Source organism: Toxotes jaculatrix, chromosome 15, assembly GCF_017976425.1.
Source record: "Toxotes jaculatrix isolate fToxJac2 chromosome 15, fToxJac2.pri, whole genome shotgun sequence".
Classification (NCBI taxonomy): Eukaryota; Metazoa; Chordata; class Actinopteri; family Toxotidae; genus Toxotes; species Toxotes jaculatrix.
Window position 1 is genome coordinate 14233980 of NC_054408.1, and position 22388 is coordinate 14256367.

The 22388-nt window shown below is 41.5% G+C and overlaps 3 protein-coding genes across 5 annotated transcripts in view; all 3 read right to left on the reverse strand.

The window, feature by feature from the left end:
* Window positions 1–1240: 1240 nt before the first annotated feature.
* Window positions 1241–4598, reverse strand: tmem169b (transmembrane protein 169b). Of its 2 annotated transcripts, none has more exons than XM_041057469.1 (3): window positions 4466–4598; window positions 3450–3854; window positions 1241–3337 (listed from the first exon to the last, which is right to left on the reverse strand). In XM_041057469.1, exons 2-3 carry the CDS (start codon window positions 3721–3723, stop codon window positions 2703–2705), a joined length of 909 nt encoding a protein of 302 aa, XP_040913403.1. In that variant the 5' UTR covers window positions 3724–3854; window positions 4466–4598; the 3' UTR covers window positions 1241–2702. The 2 variants fall into 2 exon arrangements, with proteins under 2 accessions (XP_040913403.1, XP_040913404.1); XM_041057470.1 differs by having other exon boundaries at window positions 3450–3861; window positions 4466–4591.
* A 4206-nt stretch (window positions 4599–8804) lies between these two features.
* pfkla (phosphofructokinase, liver a) lies at window positions 8805–17559 on the reverse strand. Its single transcript, XM_041057289.1, has 22 exons — window positions 17302–17559; window positions 16265–16338; window positions 16085–16162; window positions 15119–15308; window positions 14619–14784; window positions 14345–14389; window positions 14155–14263; window positions 13935–14030; window positions 13555–13647; window positions 12789–12914; window positions 12621–12685; window positions 12381–12444; window positions 12057–12203; window positions 11880–11950; window positions 11475–11562; window positions 11240–11392; window positions 10693–10857; window positions 10546–10607; window positions 9851–9962; window positions 9596–9695; window positions 9403–9508; window positions 8805–9310 (listed from the first exon to the last, which is right to left on the reverse strand). The coding sequence occupies exons 1-22, from the start codon at window positions 17384–17386 to the stop codon at window positions 9163–9165; spliced, it is 2343 nt and encodes a 780-aa protein (XP_040913223.1). The 5' UTR covers window positions 17387–17559; the 3' UTR covers window positions 8805–9162.
* A 3186-nt stretch (window positions 17560–20745) lies between these two features.
* The window catches only part of si:ch211-45c16.2 (mitogen-activated protein kinase kinase kinase 13), a 28025-nt gene continuing 26382 nt past the window's right edge, over window positions 20746–22388 (reverse strand). For both annotated transcript variants that reach the window (XM_041057161.1, XM_041057162.1), the window contains 2 exons: window positions 21930–22221; window positions 20746–21822 (listed from right to left, as the gene is read on the reverse strand). In XM_041057161.1, coding sequence (XP_040913095.1) covers window positions 21721–21822; window positions 21930–22221 — 394 coding nt within the window. In that variant the 3' untranslated portion in view covers window positions 20746–21720. The remainder of the gene's footprint in view (window positions 21823–21929; window positions 22222–22388) is intronic.

A 22388-nucleotide genomic window follows, 5' to 3' on the forward strand; every position in this document is an offset into this window, starting at 1 on the left:
TAATATTAGTTTGACAAGATCTAAGAGTAAAACGGGACAGTACCAATCTTCTAAGTGTGTTTTGACCCTGGCAGTGCTTTTCCCTAACATACTGTATTTGGTACACTGCTGAGCTTACATTGGGGTAATATGGATTTTCTTCAGTGGGCATCCCAATGTAGCACCAGGGTGCCAATAATCAAATCTGAAAGCGCACAAAACTACTCATCTGTGTGCACCACGCAGGGATCTGTGCTGCCTCCCCCAGAGTGAGTCTGGAACCACAGAAAATAGTGACCTGCTGTGCATTGCTCTATAACAGCATGAAACAAAATTCTGCTCTCTATAATATGAATTTAAAAATTAGAATAAAAAATTAACTGCAATGTAGTGATACAAGACTTTATTTTATTTTATTTGTGGGATTCTTTACTGTGGTGCATCCTGTGGATTCACAACATGTAATGTGGAGTACAGATTCAATCCACAACCACTGATTTATGTCTTTAACTGTAAGACAGTAAAATTACTCTACCCAACCAGATCTAATCATAAATATTTGAATATTTAAACCACCTGATCTATTTAAGCCAACCTCCATCTGCTATGTATTTCAATTAGTTAATGATAGCTGTTTGCAATACATTAATTTGAAAGTGCCAGAGTGTAAAACACCTTGCTACAAGAATTTAAGAAATTGTACTAGACTTAAATATTTAAAATAAATTAAAGCAACATTTAAAATATGACCACATGGAAATGTAACAAGAATTCTCAGGTAGAAAATTACAGAGAACTTCAATTTACTTGTGTCTGGACCAAGATTGTGTAGACACAGAAACACAAGTAGTTTAAGATGACAAACATCTGTTCTGATGGTGTCTTGAACAAGTGAAAACGTGACACTGAAAAAACTCAAATTCACCAAATAAATGCTTGATTTGTCAGCTTGTCCTGACTATGGCTTCAAATCATGGCTTGTGGGGGCCTTGTGGCAAAATTGAGCTGTAAGCCATACCACTCACTCTTCCTCCCACTCACTGTGCATTGTTTATGTACTCTGTCAACTCTAAGCACCCTTCAAGTACAGAACACACAGCACAGTACACATGGCAGCTTAATTATAATTAGCCTAGAGGCCCAGAAACCAGCAAGTACTCACATGCTAGGACACCCCCCCCCCCCCCCCCCCCCCCCATGCCCCATACACCACCACCAGCACCACCACCGCCACCACCACCACCACCACCACCACCACCACCCTTTTGATGTGCTTCAGAATATTCACCAAGGATAAATCTGGGCATATTCTATATTTGTTCTTTTTGTCAGCAAATCCTATAGAAAGACAAACGTCAACAATGGAGTAATCCCTCTAACAGTTAACACCACCATAGCTTATTCCTCTCTGTTATCATAGTCTTTCATTGCTCACCAGAAATTTTTTTAAAAACATCAATAAGCCACGCTGTTGCACTGGCTGACATTTCCGTCATTGCCATGAGCACACACTCACACACACTGCAGATTACTTAGAGGACTACATTCATAGTCCTGCTGCTGAAAAAAAAAATAATTAAACCACTAAATATGTATTAATGCACAACTAAAAACTGTCCCCACAAATGTACTATTTAATCCTGTTTGGGTGACATTTGATAAAAATGACAGTGGCCAGCTGTTAATGAAACGACTTCACCTCTTTTAAAAGTTACAATATATAGAAACATAGATTTGTGATTCGTGATTGGTTTCAGTCTTTTCATGGATTTGGTTGACAAGAAGAAAAATATAGAGTAATGCCAGCATTGTCCCTTAAAATTCTCTTACCAAGACATTTCCCATCTTCAAATGCTTTTCAACTTAGTAATCAATCAGATTTCCAAAGTAACTGACAGACATTAGACCTGGATCTGTGGCCCTGCCGCAGTTGCCCAGTTTCTCCAGTTGGTTTTCCAGCCTTGCTTCAGCTATAACTTTACTCAGTGATCATGGTAACTTCACATACAAGACACTGTCGCCTTTGAAATGCATGCTGTTTTTGATGTCAGTGCACAGCACAGTGATCATATACATTTAATTACAGATATTTACAGATGAAATGAAACTTGATTTAACTTGCAGGCCTCAAATGTAGGTATCAGTGTCAACAGCCAGTTTATGAAAACAGAAGGAATCAAGGTTTATGTGTATAAAACCTATAAAATCTTCAAATTGCAGTGCTGTTCAGTAAAGAGGCCGTTTAATGATCTGAGGAGAGCTGTGATAACCATAACAACCTGTAAATAAAAAATGACCCCTAACAACAACTCCCACACTCAGAGTTCAATGCTTTACAACTCTGTAATAATATTTCAGTCCCTTAGGACAGTTCAGGCAGTGTTTAATAAGTTAACATTTACAGAAAAGCGTAGTGGAGTAGCTTAAAAATACCCTCTTGTTATTCTGACAAGAAATTCTTATCAATAGTTCCTTGAAATTTGTTTCTTCTGGAGCTTTCAGCAAAATCTCAAGGCCTTCACCTGCAGATGGAGTTTGCTCAGTAAGTCAAGTAAGTGGTTGAGTAAGTGGACCTTGAAATAGAATTAACCTTTAAGCTCACTTTTCTGTGACTAACTTGAACTTTCTGGCACTCGTTTGTCCTCTATTTCTGAACCAAAACTCATGTGTTGAATCTCAATCAAAATGTGTGCTTCAGCGTTGGACTTCAGTATCACCCTGCTTCACACAGATGATGTCTGGGCGAGTTCACTGGGGGCCTTGCTCTGCAGAGTGCCAGAAACAGTGTCAGAGTCGAGCAGCTCCACTATGCTGTAGGGGGAACAGTCCTCCAGCCCCAGCTTCCCACAGGCCCAGCCACAGAAGCCTTTCTCCAGGTCTCGTACCGCCTGCCACCACTCGCTGAAGGCCCAGGACACCTGCACCACAGCAGAGTACAGAGCCAGAGACAGCGCCATGGGCATGATGAGCATGGGGTAGAAGATGATGAGGAAGGGGCATATTGTAATCTTGTGCCAGAACGTCCGCTCCTCATTGTACACCAGGAAGACATTGTACCATGTGAGAGTGCCGTAGTAGAAGGAGGTGATGAAGGAGAGGAGGAAAATCACAGGGGCACAGGAGATGCTCCACAAGACAACATGGGGTCCCTGGCACACACCTAAGCTGCAGGTGCGTTTTGAGCCTTCCCCCGCCTCACACTCTGCATCAAGACGTTCCTTTGACTTGGCCAGATCCCTGAGTTCCTTCTCTGTCAAAGTGACATGTATGTCCACCACCTGACCCTTCTTCTTGCCCCGTGTGATGGTGCCTGTCAGGGTCACGTAACGGCTGTCTGGAGGAAGGTTCCAGCCTCCACCTGTTAAGAGATAGCATGATATAAGACCTCTATCCATGTGACAGAACATAAAAAATAAGGTCTAATAGCTGACATGTAGCTTCATGATTTTAACAGTCTGACACCCCCTCACCTTCGCCTGTAGGTGTGCAGAGGAATTTCGCCCCCTCTTCAGTGCTCCTCTCTGCTCCCTCCTCACCGCCTTGGTCCTCTCCAGGCGCCCTCTCCATTTCAGAGCGGTAGACAATAATGGACTCTGGACGCATGTCTTTCTTCTTCCTCCTCTTCCTCCTTAGAGAGGGTCCCACTTCTCCGTCATCCACATGGTTCCCTGATGCGTCTGATCTTAGAGAGATCATCTGGGGGCTGCCCTCTCCTTCGGTTTGAGGCTCCTCCACCTGTGCCATGGTCTCCCCTGATCTATTCGACTTTAATGCTACTTTGTGATGTGTTAAATACGGAGACTAGTGTAGTCTGGAGTAGCACAAACTATGTTCACCCATTGTGTGTAAGTTTTCAATCTAGTTAAAATTTCCAGCTGAATGCTAAGTGATGAAAACAAACACACACACACAAACACACAAAGAGAGAATGCCATTAAAAGCAGATTTGTTTACAGTCACAATAATCCTCTACAGTGGTCCTGGCCTAGATCCTACAGTCAGCTCTTCTGTGATGATGACTAATAACATCTACCAAATGTCACATTATTATTGATCCACTGGTATTAAAGCATTTGACCAGACAGAGACCAAACAGCACTAGATAAATGACAAACAATGCATGATGGATTTGTTTAAAAAAAAAGGGGGGGGGGGGGGGCTGTCTCTCTTTTGCATGACAGCGCACTGATACTCTCAGTGGAAATGCTTCGAGCTCAGTCTATGATCATCATCCTAACCTCCTCTGCAGATATTAATGACAGAAAAAACACAAAATTCATGAAAGAACTGTGGCGTTTTTTTTGCCAAAGGAATGCATAATATGCTAAGATAAAATAAGATGGGGTGAAATCGACAAAGCAACCCATTCTTCACACAGCTGATCCCCTCCCATTTAAATCCCACCCATGTCCGCTCTTTGTCTGCAGACGGCAGCCGGCGAACAACATGTACTGTGACTGGAACTGCCACTTAAATTGAATCTTACCTTAAACAGAGTGGACGAGCACCGGGTAGATAAACAAAGCCGTGTGAGGACAAATCACTGAATTTGTCTGACACATTGCAGGAGCTCATGTACAGCAGCGCCAAGACAGATGCGCTACGCAAGATGATTTCCAGAATAGCACTAAACCCGCCTCTCTAAACCTCTGTCACACCAATCCCATGACCCACTGCCGTCATGTGTACAAGGAAATATGATGGGAGGGAGGGGGGAAACCCACCATGTCTTTTAAAAACACATCTGTCCCAGAGCACGGCGACAACACATTCTTAAATGAACAAAAATAATATAAGCGCAGATTAAGTGTACTTAAAAAAAATAAAGGCTACAACACAAGCATCTAGCCCTGAAATGTGTTTCTTTTTTCTAAATTGTTTTGACATTTATATGGGCTAATAGCACAATATGCTTTGAATAATTAATTAAGAGTTGTATACAAAAATCGTGATAGGGTTAAATGTTCAGTATGAGTGGTCACTAGCTAGCACATAAGACAAAGTGCACAATACACTGTTAATTATTCGGCTTTTATTTTTTTAAATAAGATACATCATGGATATCTTGTCCTTCCACACATAACCAAGATGATTACCTTTTCTGTTCAAGGCGCAACAAGCCGTTTCTCCTCACGTCTGAACCGTTGACACTTACTGGATGTCCCCGGACAGCTGAGGCAGGACTTAAGCTAATGTCACTAATGTTGGTGTAAAAATGGATAACTACCAATATTCATTCGATAATATCGACAGCCTCGCCTTTCAGATTGGTGTGTAGTTGTACTTCTGTTGTAATTTGGCGTTTTTAAAGGTTTAATATGAGCTAAAGTTAGCTGCTCGACTAAGGGACGTCAGTAGCAAGTTAGCTACTGCCAGCCCAAGCTAATTAGAGTGAAAAATTTCAGAAGATAGTAACACTTTTAAGAAATAAGATAACTGTTATTTGTATTTCATAGCTCTTCAATCACGAGAGCTTTCTCAAAAGAAGAATGAAATCAACCAGCAAATTAAAGGTATGCTAAAAATAGACTTTTTTTTAAATGAAAGACTAGCTCTAACAGTGAGACAAACTACTCTATGCAAGTTAGCTACATGAGGGGAGACCTTACAGTTTTTTAATGCCATAGCATTTTTTGTTGTGTTAAACGGTGTCCTTATGTATGTCAACAGTTTGCAGAGCTGACATTGCTGAGAGGAGGTCTTACATTGAAACAATCCACAGAAATATCGAGAAACTTGAGGAAGAAATAAGGACGAAGCAGAGCGCTGTCCTACATAATAGAGCAAATGCAGAAAGGTATAATCCACGATGGATCAAGGTGACACATAATCAAAGTGTACATGTTACTTAGCATAAACAGTGCCATATACTATGGATTTTCATATATTACTGCTTGTCATCCATATAACTGTAGCATGAAGGCCACTAACAGCCTGCTTCTTCAGTATGAGCAGACACTGAAAGCAGAACTTGAGAACAAAAAAGCCAGCTACAACCATGACATGTGGGTTCAGTTTTAGCTATGGTGTTTATTTTTAATACGTCTTTTGTGTGTTCTGATACACAAAGCTGAATTGTTCTTTATTTGTAACCCAACAAGGGAAGTCTACAAAGAGAGGATTGCAAGCTACAGAAAGATATTCCAGTTACATAAAGAATATTACTGCAAAAATCCTCTGGCGCAAAAGCTCCTCAGGCTGCATGGTGAAAAAGAGGAGATTGAGTGTAGGATCAAGGCCTGTGATGATCAAATCACCATGAAACAGATGGAGCTGGACCATCTCATTGGTAATAAACTTTTCATACCATCCCAACTTGCCCTGGTAGAGCGGAATTATTTACAGCTATTTATGCAGTTGATTTCTTTTTTGTCTGACCAGATCCAGAATTCGATTTTTCCTCTACTGAGAAGCTACCAGACAGGTATCCCTCTGCGAGTCTTATAAAGAATAATGCCTCCAGCAAAGCTTAGTTTTTTCTCTGATTGACTCTGTTTTCCTCTCTAGCATTTCTGGCCAGCAGCCCTTAAAAGAACCAGAGAAACAATTAGATCATCAGACAACAGAGGACTGTGATTCTGCTGTCGACATCTTCTCTCTTCAGCTCAACCAGACAAAGGTACTCACATGCCATTAGTAAAAAAAAAAAAATTCAAGTCTGTCCAAATTCTAGTAAATGTGAAATACTTTTAAGATGTAGTTATATGCAAACTGTAAAGACTGTTCATGCAAAATGAAAACTAAGTCGAAGCTGTTCGTTCTTGAAGAGCATCATATTATCAGTAGCCAAACTGTAAAACGTGAACAGATGCTGCAGAATATTCAGGTATCCGTTGAGGTAAATGCTGGAGGTATCCATGAGGAATACCAGGGCCAGGATACTACTGCATGCAGCCCTTACCCAGAAGAGGCAAGCAATGAGCTACACTCATATGAACAGTTGGATGGTAAGTAGTACAACTTCTGATACGCATTTCAGTGAATGCCAACACATTGACACACCGTGCTCTTTATGTTTTGGTGTTTAGAGGAGATGCACACGGATGAGCAGGAAAAGGAAATGGAACTGCAGGACCAAGTCTTGGTAATGTTTGTCTGCTCTACTGAACCTGACCTTAAAATGCCCACTATTCCTAGTTTACCAAAAACATTTTCCCTCTTAGTGCTGGCATCTTGCATAAAATGTGTTTCAGGTACTGGTTTTGACATCTGCACTACTGGACTGTTCTGATGTGCTGTAAACTCAATCGGGACCCTTTCCAGAATAAATCTCAGGTTAGATGTCCTGTGTTGAAATGCTTTTACAATGAAGATGTTTTCTGCACAGGAACAGCAATCTACTGTGTCAGAGGTAGAGGACACGGTGGAGGAAAGAGTACGCACAGAGGACCATCAGACATCTAGAGAAGAGGACATTGAGGGACTTACTGCTTTTCCTCAGTCATCATCTCAAGAAACTAATCCTCAGTCCTCCCCAGCAAAAATGACACCTTCAACCCCAACATTCCCATTTCAGTAAGGTTTTATCTGAGTTGTCCAATACTTTAAATCACTGTTAAGATAGCTACTGAGAGCTGTGTTTCTTGTGTTCACTTCAGCTTTAGCCCTACCAGCTCTGACACCAAATCCCCAGCTTTTCTCTTCTCCCTGAACTCTGATCCCAGCACCCCAGGCTTCTCTGGATTTGGATTTGACATGGGCACATCGCAGGATGAGGTGAGGAGCGACCAAAAGGAATAAGTAATTTGACAGAAATCAATATTTCTTAGTTTTGGACTTACCTTTGTATTTCTTCGTAGGACACACCTTTTGCTTTCGCCAGGTCTTTTTTCAATGAGGTAGGTACTGCATTTTATACTGGAACCCTTTTCATACAATATTCATGGGACAAAAACACCAAACTCTATTCATCTCTTTTCAGAAAACCTCAGAATCAAAGTCTTCAAGCGGTAAGTTTCAAATCAGAGCCCTCTTTTTTCGTGATGTGAGTGTGTTACCTGCTTTGAACAACAGGTGTGTAAATGATTTTGCAGGCCCCCAGTTTCTGTTCGGCCAGTCAGAACAAAGCGAAGACTTTCCGTTTGCCTTCACCTCCAAGAGCCCTCAGACAACTAACAAAGATAACACCAGGGATGATTTTCCATTTTCATTCAACTTTTGAGTTTGTTTTTTGAGAGAAAAACATCTAAAATGGTTCATTTCATTTGGTTCTGAGACCAGTTCCTGGCTTATTACCTTCAGTACTGTTTGTGTGCAATCAAAAATATTCAAGCTCAAGTTCATGGATTAACAGCATTGTCAAATTTATAAGGCTTCAACAGTTAAAAATCTGAGTGGAATTTGCCAGATGAGACTTTTCTCATAGCCTTTTCATTTTTTATTTGGTTAAATGGTAATGGTTAAACAGTTGCTATTTATTTGTCTGCTTATCTTAATAGCTTATTTAAAAACCTGTATACATTATAATATACTTATTTCCATTGGCATCATAATTGCAAATAGCTGAACATTTTATTGAAGATATAGTATTAGTATCAAAATAATACGTCATTATTTCTTTAACGATTTCCCTGTTGTAAGTTCAGTAGTTTCTAAGTATACAGTGTAATGAATTGCTTATTGATGTTAAGTCATTTGCTGTTCATTGTGCATTAATGAATAACAGAAGGTGTGTTTCAGTCCCACACAGTGTATAAATAAAATGACATTTACGCCTAACTAATCCCATGAGTCCCACTCTGACATAAGTTGCTCAGTGATTTGTCTCACTGAGGTTGCAACTCCTTTTTGTATGGGATTTTGAAAGCAAACCACACCACATACAATTGTCTTTGTATAATATATTTAGCAGTAAATTAATAACATTTTGGCTTCATGGCACACTTGGTCATTTCTTTTTATGGCAGTGATTTGACTATACAAAGGCTTGCTTGGCACAAGGAACTGTAAAATGTTCTGTTCTGAAAGCCTCTTTCAATAAATGAAGTAAATGTTTACATTGTAATACCATCAGTACGTGACACTGACAACAGACATCAGTGCTGGCTCTATAAGTGATCAGTCCTGTAAACACACACAGCAACAGACAGAATACCATTCTTAAAAATTGAAATCTGTGTAGAAGCAAAGGATGGACAGATAAGGGTTAAAAAGTGCAGAGAGTATACTGTAGTTTCAGAGAGCCTAGAATCCAGAATCGATGCTGATGGAGCGTCGAGTCACATGTTCAATCTCTCCTGGGACATATTCACAGAAGCTGGTTTGATACTTGGCCAACATTTTAAGCATCGGCCGCAGATTAAACCACCATTGGACCTTGGGCATCCGGTGCCTGAAAACCAGTGGCATATATTAATTTATTTATTATTAGGACTAATTTATAATGAACATTTGTTATTTGACAAAAACACTGAATTTGCTTACTCAAAATCAGTCACAGCCTTCAGCTCAGTGACAGGGGTGAATGAGATGACCTTCCTGTTGAGGCCAAGCACACATGCTGTATCTGGTGAGTTGGCGAACACACGGCCTGGTGGGAAAAATCACTGTGGTTAGACTTTGGGTTTGCTGAGCAATTTACATATGTATAAACTATGACTTTATGCAGCAACTCTACCTTGTCTGAAGTTTTCTGTCAGTTTCTCTGAAAACCACTGGACAGCCTTCACACCCAACTTTGTACCAAAATTTCTATCAAAGGGAGATGGTGCCCCTCCCTAAAAAACAAACACACAAACTGGGTATAAATATGTCGTAAGACTGTCACACACAGTAAAGTGTCACTTATATTGTTACTGTAACTGAAACCATTTCTAAGTTGTTAAGCTGTGTTTTGCCCTGTGTGGCTGAATCTTATACGGTGGCTCCACACCTGCTGAAGGTGTCCCAACACATTGACTCTGCAGTCAAAGATGCCCTTCCCCTCTGATGAATACAGTTTATGGATGAAATCTGTAGTGTAGTTTTCATGGCATTTTTCATTCCTGTTAAAACAGAGAAAATGATCAACAAAGGATCAACAAAAAAAAACATCTGACAATGTTTCATACGTACACTGTGATATAGATTTTTTTATTCCAAAGGTAGCAAGAGCTACGTCCTTCGGCAGCCACCATGAAATTTTGCTCAAATAATCGTGTGCCCCAGGTGATGAACCCCCCTGACTCTGGAATGTAAACTAGTTAAATTGTCCTGGTCACCCAAAAACTTTGATTTATGACCAAAAACCTGAAAACTAGAAAGTCATTCCCTTCAGCCTAAGCTCACATGCTATCATGCTCAGCTAAACTGGTGACCCTGATAAATATTACCTGCTTAAACACCAGCATGTTAGCATGGTCACTGAGACCACTTTAACAAGCAGATGTTAGCATTTAACTTCAAACCCCTTACCTTAAGTACAGCCTAACAGCTCTAGTCTCTTGTTTTGAAAAATGTAGATACAGCAGTTAACATTTAGGCAGCAAAAACATGGATGAAACATAGATTACAAGATGCAAAGACACTTTTCTCATTGATTTCAGTAACAGGCAGTGCATGTGAATCTGTATAGCTGGAACACTGTACCTCAGTACTAGACCCCGCTGGATGTCCTTCTTCATCTTCTCAGTTAAATGCTCCACATTGGTCTGTCAAAAGACCAGATAATTAGAGGCAGAAAGCTGCGAACATTATGGTTAAAACAAACAGCACAGGTTTGTCTTTTGGTCTTACCTTTAGGTCGTGGATGTTGAAGGGCTCTTCAAAGATGTAGGCTGCGTCAGCACCCACAGCCATACCAGCTGAGGTTGCCAGATAGCCACAGAATCCACCCATAGTCTCCACCACAAACACTCTTCTCTTGGTCCCAGTGGCAGACTGCTTGATCTTGTCGCAACCCTGACGAGGAAATTAAAATGGCAGAGTGAAATAAGAGAACTGAAGGCAGGGTCAAAGAGTTGCTCCTCATGGGAAGTATTTTCTTTTTTTTTTGGAGCCTTATTTATGCACCAGGTGTGGTGCTTAAAATCGAATTACAGGGGTTAACCAGATCACTTCCTGTCTCAATCTCCTTCCTCTCAAAGTTTAAATTTAAAAACTAAATCTCTAAATGTGTCACCGTCACCACCTGATTTGACTATGTATGAGGAGTTCAAAGTCTAGCTCAGTAATACAGCGGCACATATTTGAAGTGATGTTTTCTGGCGTGGTTCAGTCCCTGTTCATCTTAATCCTGAAACATCAAAGTCACACAGTTAATGTTCCATCTGCTCAGCGTTACCTCCATGACAGCATTGACAGCCGTGTCTGCTCCCAGGCTGAAGTCAGTTCCAGGGACGTTGTTGCTGATGGTGGCAGGGATTACACACATGGGGATGCAGAGCTCATCGTATTGACTCCGGGCTTCGAACAGCTGCAGCACACCTTCGTACCCCTTTAAACATCATCAAAAACCACTCTGATTTAACACTGACTCTGTGATTTAATACACCTATTATGCACGAACAATACTCTACCTCAAACCCTCCAATTACGAGCAGAGCTGAGATGTTGAACTTGGCAATGGTTTCCACAATCTTCTCCATGTGTTTGTTTGGAAGAGTCCTGAAGAAAGACATGAAACAGGTATTAGAAATCATGTAAAGGGGGCGCCACTAATTTTAAAGGCAATTTGCTAGTCACAGGAACTATTACACAGCCTGTGAAAACAGTTGTATAATTTCTCCTGTAGCTCTGGAGGACGCTTTGTCAAGCCTGAGAAAATTACTCACCCTAGTCGCTCCAATTTGGCCAAATTTTTTTAACCAGAAAATCTGCATTACAAACTGGGGTTGTTGAATTTGAAAAATATGACTGGATTTAACTCTTAATAATAATAAAATCCGTTCAGTTTATTCAAATCAAAGGGTCCTGTTGTTCACCGTTTCGTCCCCAGCAGTGAGCCCCCTTGGCCCGTCCATCCCGCCACATTGTGCCAGTCCATGTCAAAAACCTGCCGACAGACAGCTGTCAGTACACCGCAGTTTCCTCTCAGTCTCTTTCCTCTCAATCTTTACCTACTGCAGGGTAGGTAAAGATGTAGAGATAGAAGGACTTACTGCTCCTTTGGCAAGTCCTTCAAATCCGTCATGGACAGTGTAGACCTTGTGTCCCTGAGCAAGTGCTAATCTCACAGCTGACCTCACCGCCGCATTCATCCCTGGAGCCGGAGCACCCACATTCAGAATAGCCAAAGAGAAATTGCTCTGCGGGAACATGTGTGAGATATTAATAATAAGCACATTTTAATTCTTTTTCATGTACTAAAGCTAATGCCATAAAGTGTGTGTGTGTGTGTGTGTGTGTGTGTGTGTGTGTGTGTGTGTGTGTGTGTGTGTATGTGTGTGTATGGACGTGTGCGTTTGTGTTAGTGAGAGACTCACCTCAGACTGGGCAGGCTTCGGGAAGGCCAAAAGCTTGTAGATGTTCCAGTTGTTCTCAAAACTCCTGCAAGAACATCATTAGTTTTAACTTTGTCTTGCTTTTATTCACACAGAAAAACAACAACAAATTTAAATGGCTTGCATGATAAAATGAACATGAACGGACATTTACAAGTTTTGCATAATTAGACATGAATGTATATAACAGTTAAATATTCACAAATAAATCTCAGCTCTCACCCTCCACGCAGTTTGACAGTCTCATCAAACCTCTTCTCATTCATGGCCGTCTGCACCAGCTTAGTCTGCAAACGGTGGCAAAAAGTTGAAAAGTACAGCAACTTCCCACTGTTTGTGTACAAGTCCATCAAAATCAATTGAACTGTAGAAGAGAGGAGAGAGACTCACCATCTCCACACACTCCATAAGAGGAAGACGAACGGGATGGTTACCCGACAGGCCGATGACACAGGCTGGGGTGTCAGGAGAGGCCTCCAACAGGGCCACCACCGCCTCCACACCCAACTTACTGCTCTAAAAACACCAGTGTGACACGACTGATGGACCAGTGGTTAAACTGTTGACCGGTGTTTTATTAAAACATCAACATTTTAACCCTGTTAAACCGACGGGAGCGCCGGCGATCTTTAAGGGGTTTAAACCGACGGGAGCGCCGGCGATCTATTTTGCATATCAATTTTTAAATGCCGGTAAAACTGCAACCACATGAGATAAAGCAATAATTCTTTTTGCATATTAAACCGGAGGAGTAACACTTACATATCAAACTTTAAACATGTCTCAGAGAGCTGTTCTCTTCCACGAGTGGGTGTGCAGAAAACCAGTAAAAAATCGCAAAAAATCCATAAACAGACAACAATACAACACACACAATAAAACTAGTATAATCCAGATAGCGGGTGTTCGTTTTGTTTTTGTCTTAGTTTATAAATTTGAGTGTATCTCAAAGACTAGCCAATGAATACACTCAAATTTATTGTGATTTAAAATTATTTGTGCAACTTTTTTATATTTCTAATTTTGAGGGATACAGCTAAGACATCATGTATTTAGAAAAATATGTGCCACCACAGCAGGTAAAAATGTAAAATATGTTGTGGAGGATTTGGTTCTATGGCAGGTTTAAAAGGGTTAAACATGTTGTTCAACTCACCAGTATTCTGTCAAAAGCTGAGGGAGTTCCTCCTCGCTGAACGTGGCCGAGCACAGTCACTCTGGTGTCGTAACCCAGTCGCTTTACCACCAGCTTCAAACATACACGGAAGAATTTCAGTGTGTCATTGTTATTCTTAATATTATAGGTTTGAGATTCCCCAGAAAGAGAGACTGTGAGAGAAAAAAAGTCCTTAATAAACAACAGAGAGGAAACTCTTATAAAACATTTACAAAGTTTACGGCTTGATGTCCCACAAACAACAACACAACCTAGATATGCACCTTGTAGGGAGGGGACAAATAATCGACAAAACAATATATGTTATATGAGTAGCTGTTACACACAGTATAGTGTAGTGCTTAAATCTTTAAACGTACATCTTTCACGTAGGTTGAGGAGATGGGCTTGCCATTTATGTCAATGGCTCCTTCTGCGACAATTATAATGTTGAGTCGTGACCCTTTTATTCGGCTCTGCAGGTAAACAGACACACACACATTAGCCAGTAAGTCATTCCACTGTCATTGGATTTTATCTCTATTCCTGAAACGCTTGGAAACACCTAACTTACACTGAAGTATAGTTTTTGTGTCTTACCCCCTCTAGACGAGCACACATACGGTCCTCCCAGCCCTCCTGAGGAGGATCCTCTGGAATGAAGAGCCAGTCTGCACCAGATGCCAGCGCTGACACCAGGGCCAGATACCTGGAGTAATAGCACAATACGTTATGTTTTATTCAGTGGCAGTGTATAAATGATAGCAAAATGGGTCAAAGTGTTACTCACCCACAGTGTCGCCCCATGACTTCCAGAACAAAAGTGCGCTGGTGGCTGCAGGAGGTAAACAACAGTTATACAAAAACGAGCTAGTAAACTTTTGCAGCAACTATGTGAGCATACAAACACAGAGAATTTCCGATCGCAGCAACATGCCGAGGTGCAAGGAAGCAAGTCTGGGCGAGCTCACTGAAATCATGCCAAACAGACTCGAACAGACATTTTCTCCATTAAGGTACCACTGAGGTCTTGTTATGTATCATCATGATCACACGTGTCTGACCTCTGTGCAGTGGTCACGATGGCATCAATTATCTCCATGATGCGGTGCAGAGCAGAGTCGGCTCCGATGGTCATGTCAGTGCCACAGAAGTCGTTGTCTATGGAGCCCACAAGCCCCACGATGTTCAGGTGATCGTGCTGCTTGGCCAGAGTGTCTGTGATCCGTCCTGAGGTAGCACACACACACACACACACACATGGTGTTGGAAACATTTTATTAGCAGCTCTACTAGTTTATAATTATCATCATATCACTACAGAACAAGCTAGAGAATGATTTATAAATAAAACGGTGGTTTTATCTGAGCACCAGTGATGATATGAAAGGAAGATGACTCTATACTCTGGACAAGGAAATGATGCCTCACAGGACAATTTCACCATAGAATGAAACTTTATTTTCCTTTTATTTCCAGTATGCAGTATGAGTACACGTTGAGGGTTAACTTTTTTTTTAAGGCTCAGTGACAAGTTGACAATAGTTCATTGAGAGCGATTTACCTTTCTCTACGAGCTCCTCCAGCAAACTGCTCCACTCACTGCGGAAGATGTTGGCTCCGGTGAGGCTGCCGTCTCCACCACACACACACAGGTTGGTGATGCCTTTCTTCACCAGGTTGAAGGCGGCGGAAAGTCTGCCCTCACGGGTTGTAAAGGTCTTACATCGAGCGCTACCAATCACGGTCCCACCCTGCAGCAGAGAAGTCATATGACGAGTCACAAACCAGTCTGGCCATAGCAGGCCCTGACATTGTAAAGTGTCAATGACAAATGTTCATGCTTAATGACAGAAAGTTTTCTTTTAGCTCTGATCCCTGAACTGATTTTTAGAGAACAGGTCACAAGTGGTCAATTCCCTCATGCCAAACATGACCTGCAATCTGGATCTATCTGGATTTGAACAGTCCCACTGTCGAGGTAAGATGATGTGGTTTAAACACAACAGTATAAACACAACCATTAGAAAAGGTAGAACATGCGCTTTCAACACATTAGCTACACAAATCCAAGACAACTCATCATGTTAGGCAGTGCAAAAATAATAATGTAGAATAGTGTAGCTTGCTGCTTCTTCAGTAGATAAGGCATAAAGCACATGCAGCAAGACCTCTAACCAGGTTATTATTAAACGGGCAGGGAAAGAACAGATGAGAGCAGATGGATGAAATAATAAAATTCCTAACAAAGCCATAAAAAGAGAAATAGAGAGAGAGAGAGAGATTTTTTACAGAAGGGATTTTGGCATTTGAGAAAAGGAAAGTGTAAATAGTAAAATTAATGATGATGCTACTGTGTTTATAGTACCGCTCTGTTACTGGGACACCTGAATATAACAGAGCCATGATTTTCAATGTTATTATCACCTGTGTTTTTCCTACTATGGCGAATCAAAACTGTAAAAAAGGCCCATCATAGCTATCTTTACCACTTCTGTCAACAATGACCGAAAAGAATATTTTAACCTACCAGCTGGATGATGTTGGTCACACTGTGCCAGTGTGCCAGTTTGATGTTGTCTCCCCCATCCACCAGGCCCTGGTATCCCTGAAAAAGTAAATTAAAAAGCATGTAGGGCTGATTCCAGTCAAGCAAGACCTAACTCATGTGTGTGTATATTCAACAGGGTCGAAGAAACAACTTGTTTACCTCATGAATAAGATAGACCTTGGCCCCCACATAAATGCCCATGCGGGTCACAGCTCGGACAGCAGCGTTCATCCCTGAGTCAAGGAGAGATTCAACAAGTCGTTACACACAAGCGGTTGCACCATGTCCCTGCAAGAGGAAATCAAAGCCTGTGGTGGTTATGACTTCATTATCAGTTATTGCAAAGGTGTCATCTGCTCTGTGGAGACAGCAACCACAGCCCCTGACAGGATTTGCTCAAACAATATGAGTTATCAGTGAGGGTCATGTTACTGTACTTAATTAAAAGCAGCAGTTACAGTCTTGAAATCCTCTGATACAAGCAAAATTAATGCATTTAAAATTTTACTTTAAATTTACTTTATTATTTATTACTTTACTGTTTTTACTGTTTTTACTGTAAAAGTACTCATAATGCAGAAAGGTTCCTTTCAAACTAATATATTTTAATGTTTCAGCTGGTAAAGATGGACTTACCTTATACACTATGCTGGGTCGGGGATTCACAACGTCTCATTTGTTCTTAACCCACAGTAATACATGATCACTTATTTGTTAATTATGTTGTGCATTACTAAACCGCATAATAAGTACAGTAAATAAGGTTATTAAATACATTTAGTAGAGTAAAACTACAAATTTGCAGTGGGGTAGAAGCAAAAAGTGTCAGAGCATGGAAATACTAAAGTACAAGTAACAGCTTAAATTGAACTTAAGTACAGTACTTAGTACAATACTTACTAACAATAGTACTTTCCACCATTGTGAGTTACATACTGTACAATAAAGGTGCTGTTTGATTGCAGCCCGGACATGACCTTTGACCCATGAGCATATAGGCTAATGTGACTGACAAATCTGCAGGTTGAGCAGCTGACACCGTACAGCTGCGTTTTGATCCGCCTGTCATGTCGTGTCCACTCTCAGTGAACGAAGTACTGTTGTTGCAGAAAACAAAGCTTAATATATGTATATGTACTTAAAAAGCGACCTACGACCTGCATTATAAAGCCAGCTCGGCTGTGTTTTAAGGTCACCTTGTGCATCTCCACCGCTGGTCAGCACCGCTATGGCCCGACCAGCTCCCGTCATCTTCAGCTTCTCCAAGTCCATCGAGGACATTTTGACCCCTTCAACCGAAAACAGAAAAAAAACAGTGCGGAAAAAAAACAGGAAACGTCCTTTAAAAAACAAAAGAAAGTGGTTGGTTTGGTGACTCCTGTGGAGTAAACCCAGACGTCGTTTCCTCGTTGGCAGCAGTTTAACCCTCAGTGAACGCAGAGCTGTTACACCTCTCCCCACGGTTTGTCTCCGCCCTGTCCAAAGGAGAGCGCTTCGAGTACACAGTGTTAGTTTAGTTTTATACCCCGCACCGCCCGGCGACGCACTTTTCCTTCTGTGAGTTCGCCTTGTTCCCTGCCCGCCCGCTGAAGGCTGGAGGCTGAGGTTTATAGCACACAGCACGTATCACTCGAACTAATTTCAACAGGTAGGATTACGCCAATTACACCAGGAGGAAGCCCCACCCACGGACCTTCACATTTATTCAGATATACTTAAGCGGCGGTGCAGAATAACTGAGTGCAGTTCCGGTACTTGTGCTCAACCACAATTTAGATGTAGACACTGAACTTTTTACTCCACTGCATGTGTCTGACAGCTTCACTTACTGCTTTTTCAGTTTCAGGTCGTTAATGCAAAATGCGATCAACAAATAAATGACGAACTGTTAATAATGAATTAAATGAATTCAGATTAACCCCACCTTTACCAGATGCAACGTTAAAATGACGCTCACACGTAGTTGTATCTACAACTGGAAGAACTGTGCAGAAACTTTGTTTAAATATCAATATCAAATATCATGGTGTTGCCTTAGGAACTTATGTGACAGCTGGTAATTAGCATGTGGGTACTCTCATTGCTTTATTTGGTTTACATTTGTCTTAAAAATGATAATTAGGCCAGTGGAATGAATAAATATAATGATCAGTTACTATACATTATGTGCAAAGTTGATAGAAACCAGCAATAATCTTGGTTACAGAAGAGAGAGACCACGGTGTTTTGGGTACAGTACATCAGCATTTATTCCATGCAGTTGTTTGCTCTGATTTTATTCTCCCAGATACCCATTGCACTGTACACTGGATAATACAGGAAACTGACAGGATTGGTTGATCGTAATGCCATTCAAAAGGAAAGGGAGTTGGAAATGAGAGTAACAAAGAAACAGATGTTTGATACATGGGATGAGGTCCACAGTTAGAGACAATTTCACTGTAATTCAGATGTAAGTCACTGGTCTTTTGATTAAAAATGAGAGGAAGGGATCACTGCAGAGGTACAGAAATCAGCATCACACGTGCTTCCAGGCTTAAAGTCTCACTTACCCTGCTGTGACAGTCACTAGACTGACTTTTGGTTGGAAACAAGTGATTCCTTATAACTTATGTCAGGATTTTAAAAAAAATAAAGAAATTAGGAACACTTGCTAATCACGGAAGTCTGAAAATCAAAACTTCATCTGCAGTGATGATCTAAATGACAAATGGTCCCCTGTTGAATCAGTGATATGACAATGCTTTTGTTCTCACGTACAAACACTGTCCTCTTCCCATACCAATTCATTGTGTTTCCTTTAAATAATACTTGTCAGGAGAAATCATAGGTCACAACATGTCTAAAGCTGCCTGAAATTAAAAAGAACACTGCACCTTACCATCCATTCATAATAAATTAATTCAATGATCATGTAGGCCAGCTACAAAGAAAAAAAACAAGAATCAAATGTAAATTAAACCTTCACAACAATCATACTTCACAGGATATATGCCGGAAAGATTATGTTATTAACAGCTTGATCAGATTACCCATTCATTTCAATACATTAGGTTATTTCACACAAACGTAAACAAGAGTGAAGAGGGTTGACAGAGGCTCGAGGAAAGGCAGCAGCTGTTTTCAGTACCGGGTGTAAGCTTTTCCAAAGCTTTCAAGCAAAAAGGTAATTTATCCATCAGGACAGTTTTGGATTCACCTTGTGCTACTCGGTTTTGTATGACTCACACCCTCCCGCAGTGTTCAATACTGATGTGATACAGATTAAAGAATTTCCTGCTCATTTTCAACCAGTCGGCTGGTCATCGGTGACAGAAAGCTCGCGGCTCTGTCAGAGCTGTGCGATACGTTACAGAGAGAGGACAAAAACAGGTCACATTACATTTACAGATGTTTATATACAGGAGTAACTAACACTGAGATGAGGTTGTTGAAAACCAAGAGCAGCTTAATTGCTCTGTGGCCTTGACTCTGGCTTATATTCCTTGTATGTATAATCTCAGTCGTCTGCATACACTTGAGCTGACATCTTGACATCATTATCATTAAATTCAACCCTCAGCTGGCTATTTTTCAACCACAAAATCATTAGGGTGAATGACAAACACTCAAACAGAGATAAAAAATAAAGCCCCCACAGATGCAGTATCCCTTTTCAAAGACGACAAAAAAAAAAAATATATATATATATATATATATATATTATTAATAATATTGCTGGCATTCTGGGATTTGGACGGTCATAGGAAACATGGGATAAATGACCTTGGGTAGGGAAAAAAAAGCAGATGAAGCCAGAGCATTTACATAACACAAGAACACAAGGCAAAGTAAGTCATTGTAAGTGTTGCCATCTAGTGGCTGTTGATGCATCGCTCCTGCTCTCAACCACCAACATAAAACCTGAGCACCGAGCCTTGGAGAGGCGAGTTCACAAATATGGGACAATTGAAAAATATAGCATCTAAAATAAGCTGTTTGACACTTGCTGCTCTCCTCTAGCCATCAGTCACTGTGTTGTGTCTAGCCAGCTAGACGCCCCAGATCCTGAGCAAGGAACTACTTTCTCACCTGAGTGCCAACCTATGTTATTGCTGTTATATTCACTACAGCACTACAGAAAATAATTAGCATTTTTGGACATTATGTATCAGACAGTAAAAATTACCCTGCTAGAAAATGGTCCATGGGAGACGCTGCACCTACTGATTTCAAGAAATGGGATACTGCACCTGGATTGCAACTAAAACACTCTACATGTCTATATCACATTAATGTCCAGCAATAAAGGGTTGAACATCAAGGCTATCCGTAAGACCTTTTTTAATATTCCTGCATGGTCCATAATATGTGCCGCTCAAAGAACATTCCTACATACAATAGTTGGTCCAGTCCACTTCCTCACAGTCCTCAAACAGTCCTGAGATGAGACTTGAAACTGTTATGTCTAATGGGGAGGAAAGGGCTTTGTGTTCACACACACACACACACACACACACACACACACACACACACACACACACACGGATGACTCCCTCAATAACTCTGGTCATGACATCTGATTGATGATGACGATGACATTGGCGTGTCTTAGAGAGAAGCACGAGCAGGTTCAGAGAGGAAGAGTCATTTTTTTTTCCCCCCCTCAGTTGTCGGGTGAGTCTTCATCTCTGTTGCTCTGCTAGTTTGTCCACTTCATGCAGTCTTCTGGCAGCGTTTGCATTCTGCGAGCTGCACAGACATGCTTGGACAGTTCAGCGGGGGAGGGGTCCTGATGACTAGACACATACAGTGGTTTTACGGAGGGAGAAAGTCAGATTGCGAGGCAGGTTGTTTCATGCTGGTGTTCACGCTGTTTCCATGAGTTGCCTGTTCCCTGTTTGGGGCGGGATGGAAGCGGAGGAGGCGGGGTTCTGGGGCTCTGCGCAGTAAATTCATGGTAAAGCAGGTTGGTCAAACTGTAGTAAGAGAAGAGTGCTTGTTGGTTGGGGTTTTTAGGTCTAAAACAGTGAGATGCTTAGAGCGACTGCAGCCAGAGGAAAAGGGTCGTAGTGAAACTCATTGTCTGCGTCAGTCACCTGAGAGACCAACAATCGCAATGATATAACTTCCCACAGCTGTCAGCCTCAGATGGATCAGCACTTCAACACGTCATCTTTCCCATCATCATCATCATCATCATCATCATCATCATCATCATCATCATCATCTCTGCCTTCATCCAGTCATCAGCCTCTCCCCAACACACAGTTAGCCCATGCTCAGTTTCAAAATGTCAGTTTTTTTTTCTCTGTTCGGATCAGAGAACATACAGAGGTCCAGAATTTTCCTTCAAAACTCCGACAAAAATAAATTATGAATGTTACACTATCTACTGTACATTATCATTCAAAAGGGAATCCCTGCCATGGGTTGCCTGGATGCTGTGCTAGAGAAGAGGGGGAGTGGGGACTCATGAAGGGAAGGGTTGGGGGAGGCTCTGGGAGAGATTGCATGGGACTTTGCTATAGGGAGCTATGTTTACAATGTCGTCCTCTTATTGCTGTATTTTCTGCAGGGCAGATTGGGACACGATGGCCTCCAGGCAAAAACACAACTGAGCCCTGGGGCAGGATTCACCACGAGGAAGGAGCCCCGACTTTGTTGTTTCTAATGGTGGCATCGGAGCACTCTGCTTCTGACGAATCACAGTCTGAGTCTCCAAACTGTAGCGGATTCTGAGAGAAAAATGTGACAGAAAAGAGAGAGAAACATTGGCACATGCCGACTTAATAGCTTTTTGGGATGTAAAACGAATCCCCTCACATCCACTACTACTACTGACCTCGTAGCTGTGTTCATCGGAGCACAGTTTCCCCAAAGAGATCTGGGTCTTGACCCTGCGGACAGCGCACTCCTTGTCAGAGAGGCCGTCTGACTGGGTGGAGATGTCGATGGGGATGTCCGGTGTGTGCGACAGCAGCTCGTCCAGGTGCTCCTCCTGACTGGCGCTCAGCCTCTCCAGGGGTCCGCTGTGGGAGTGGTCGCTGGTGTTTCCCTCCTCTCCATCAGACACAGACAGGTTCTCTGAGCTGAAGGTGGAGTAGGACTGGAAGCTGCTCATACAGCGATGAGGTCTGTGAGGGAGCAGGGGAAGACATTTTTGATGCTGCTTTTGTTTGGCAGTTGCCTTGAGCCTGGTTAATATCTTGCTCAGTGTACGTGGAACTTGTATTGCTATTACAAATTACAATCATTATTTTTGTTATGTTGGTGTAAATAGTCTGCAATTTTCTGTTGTTGC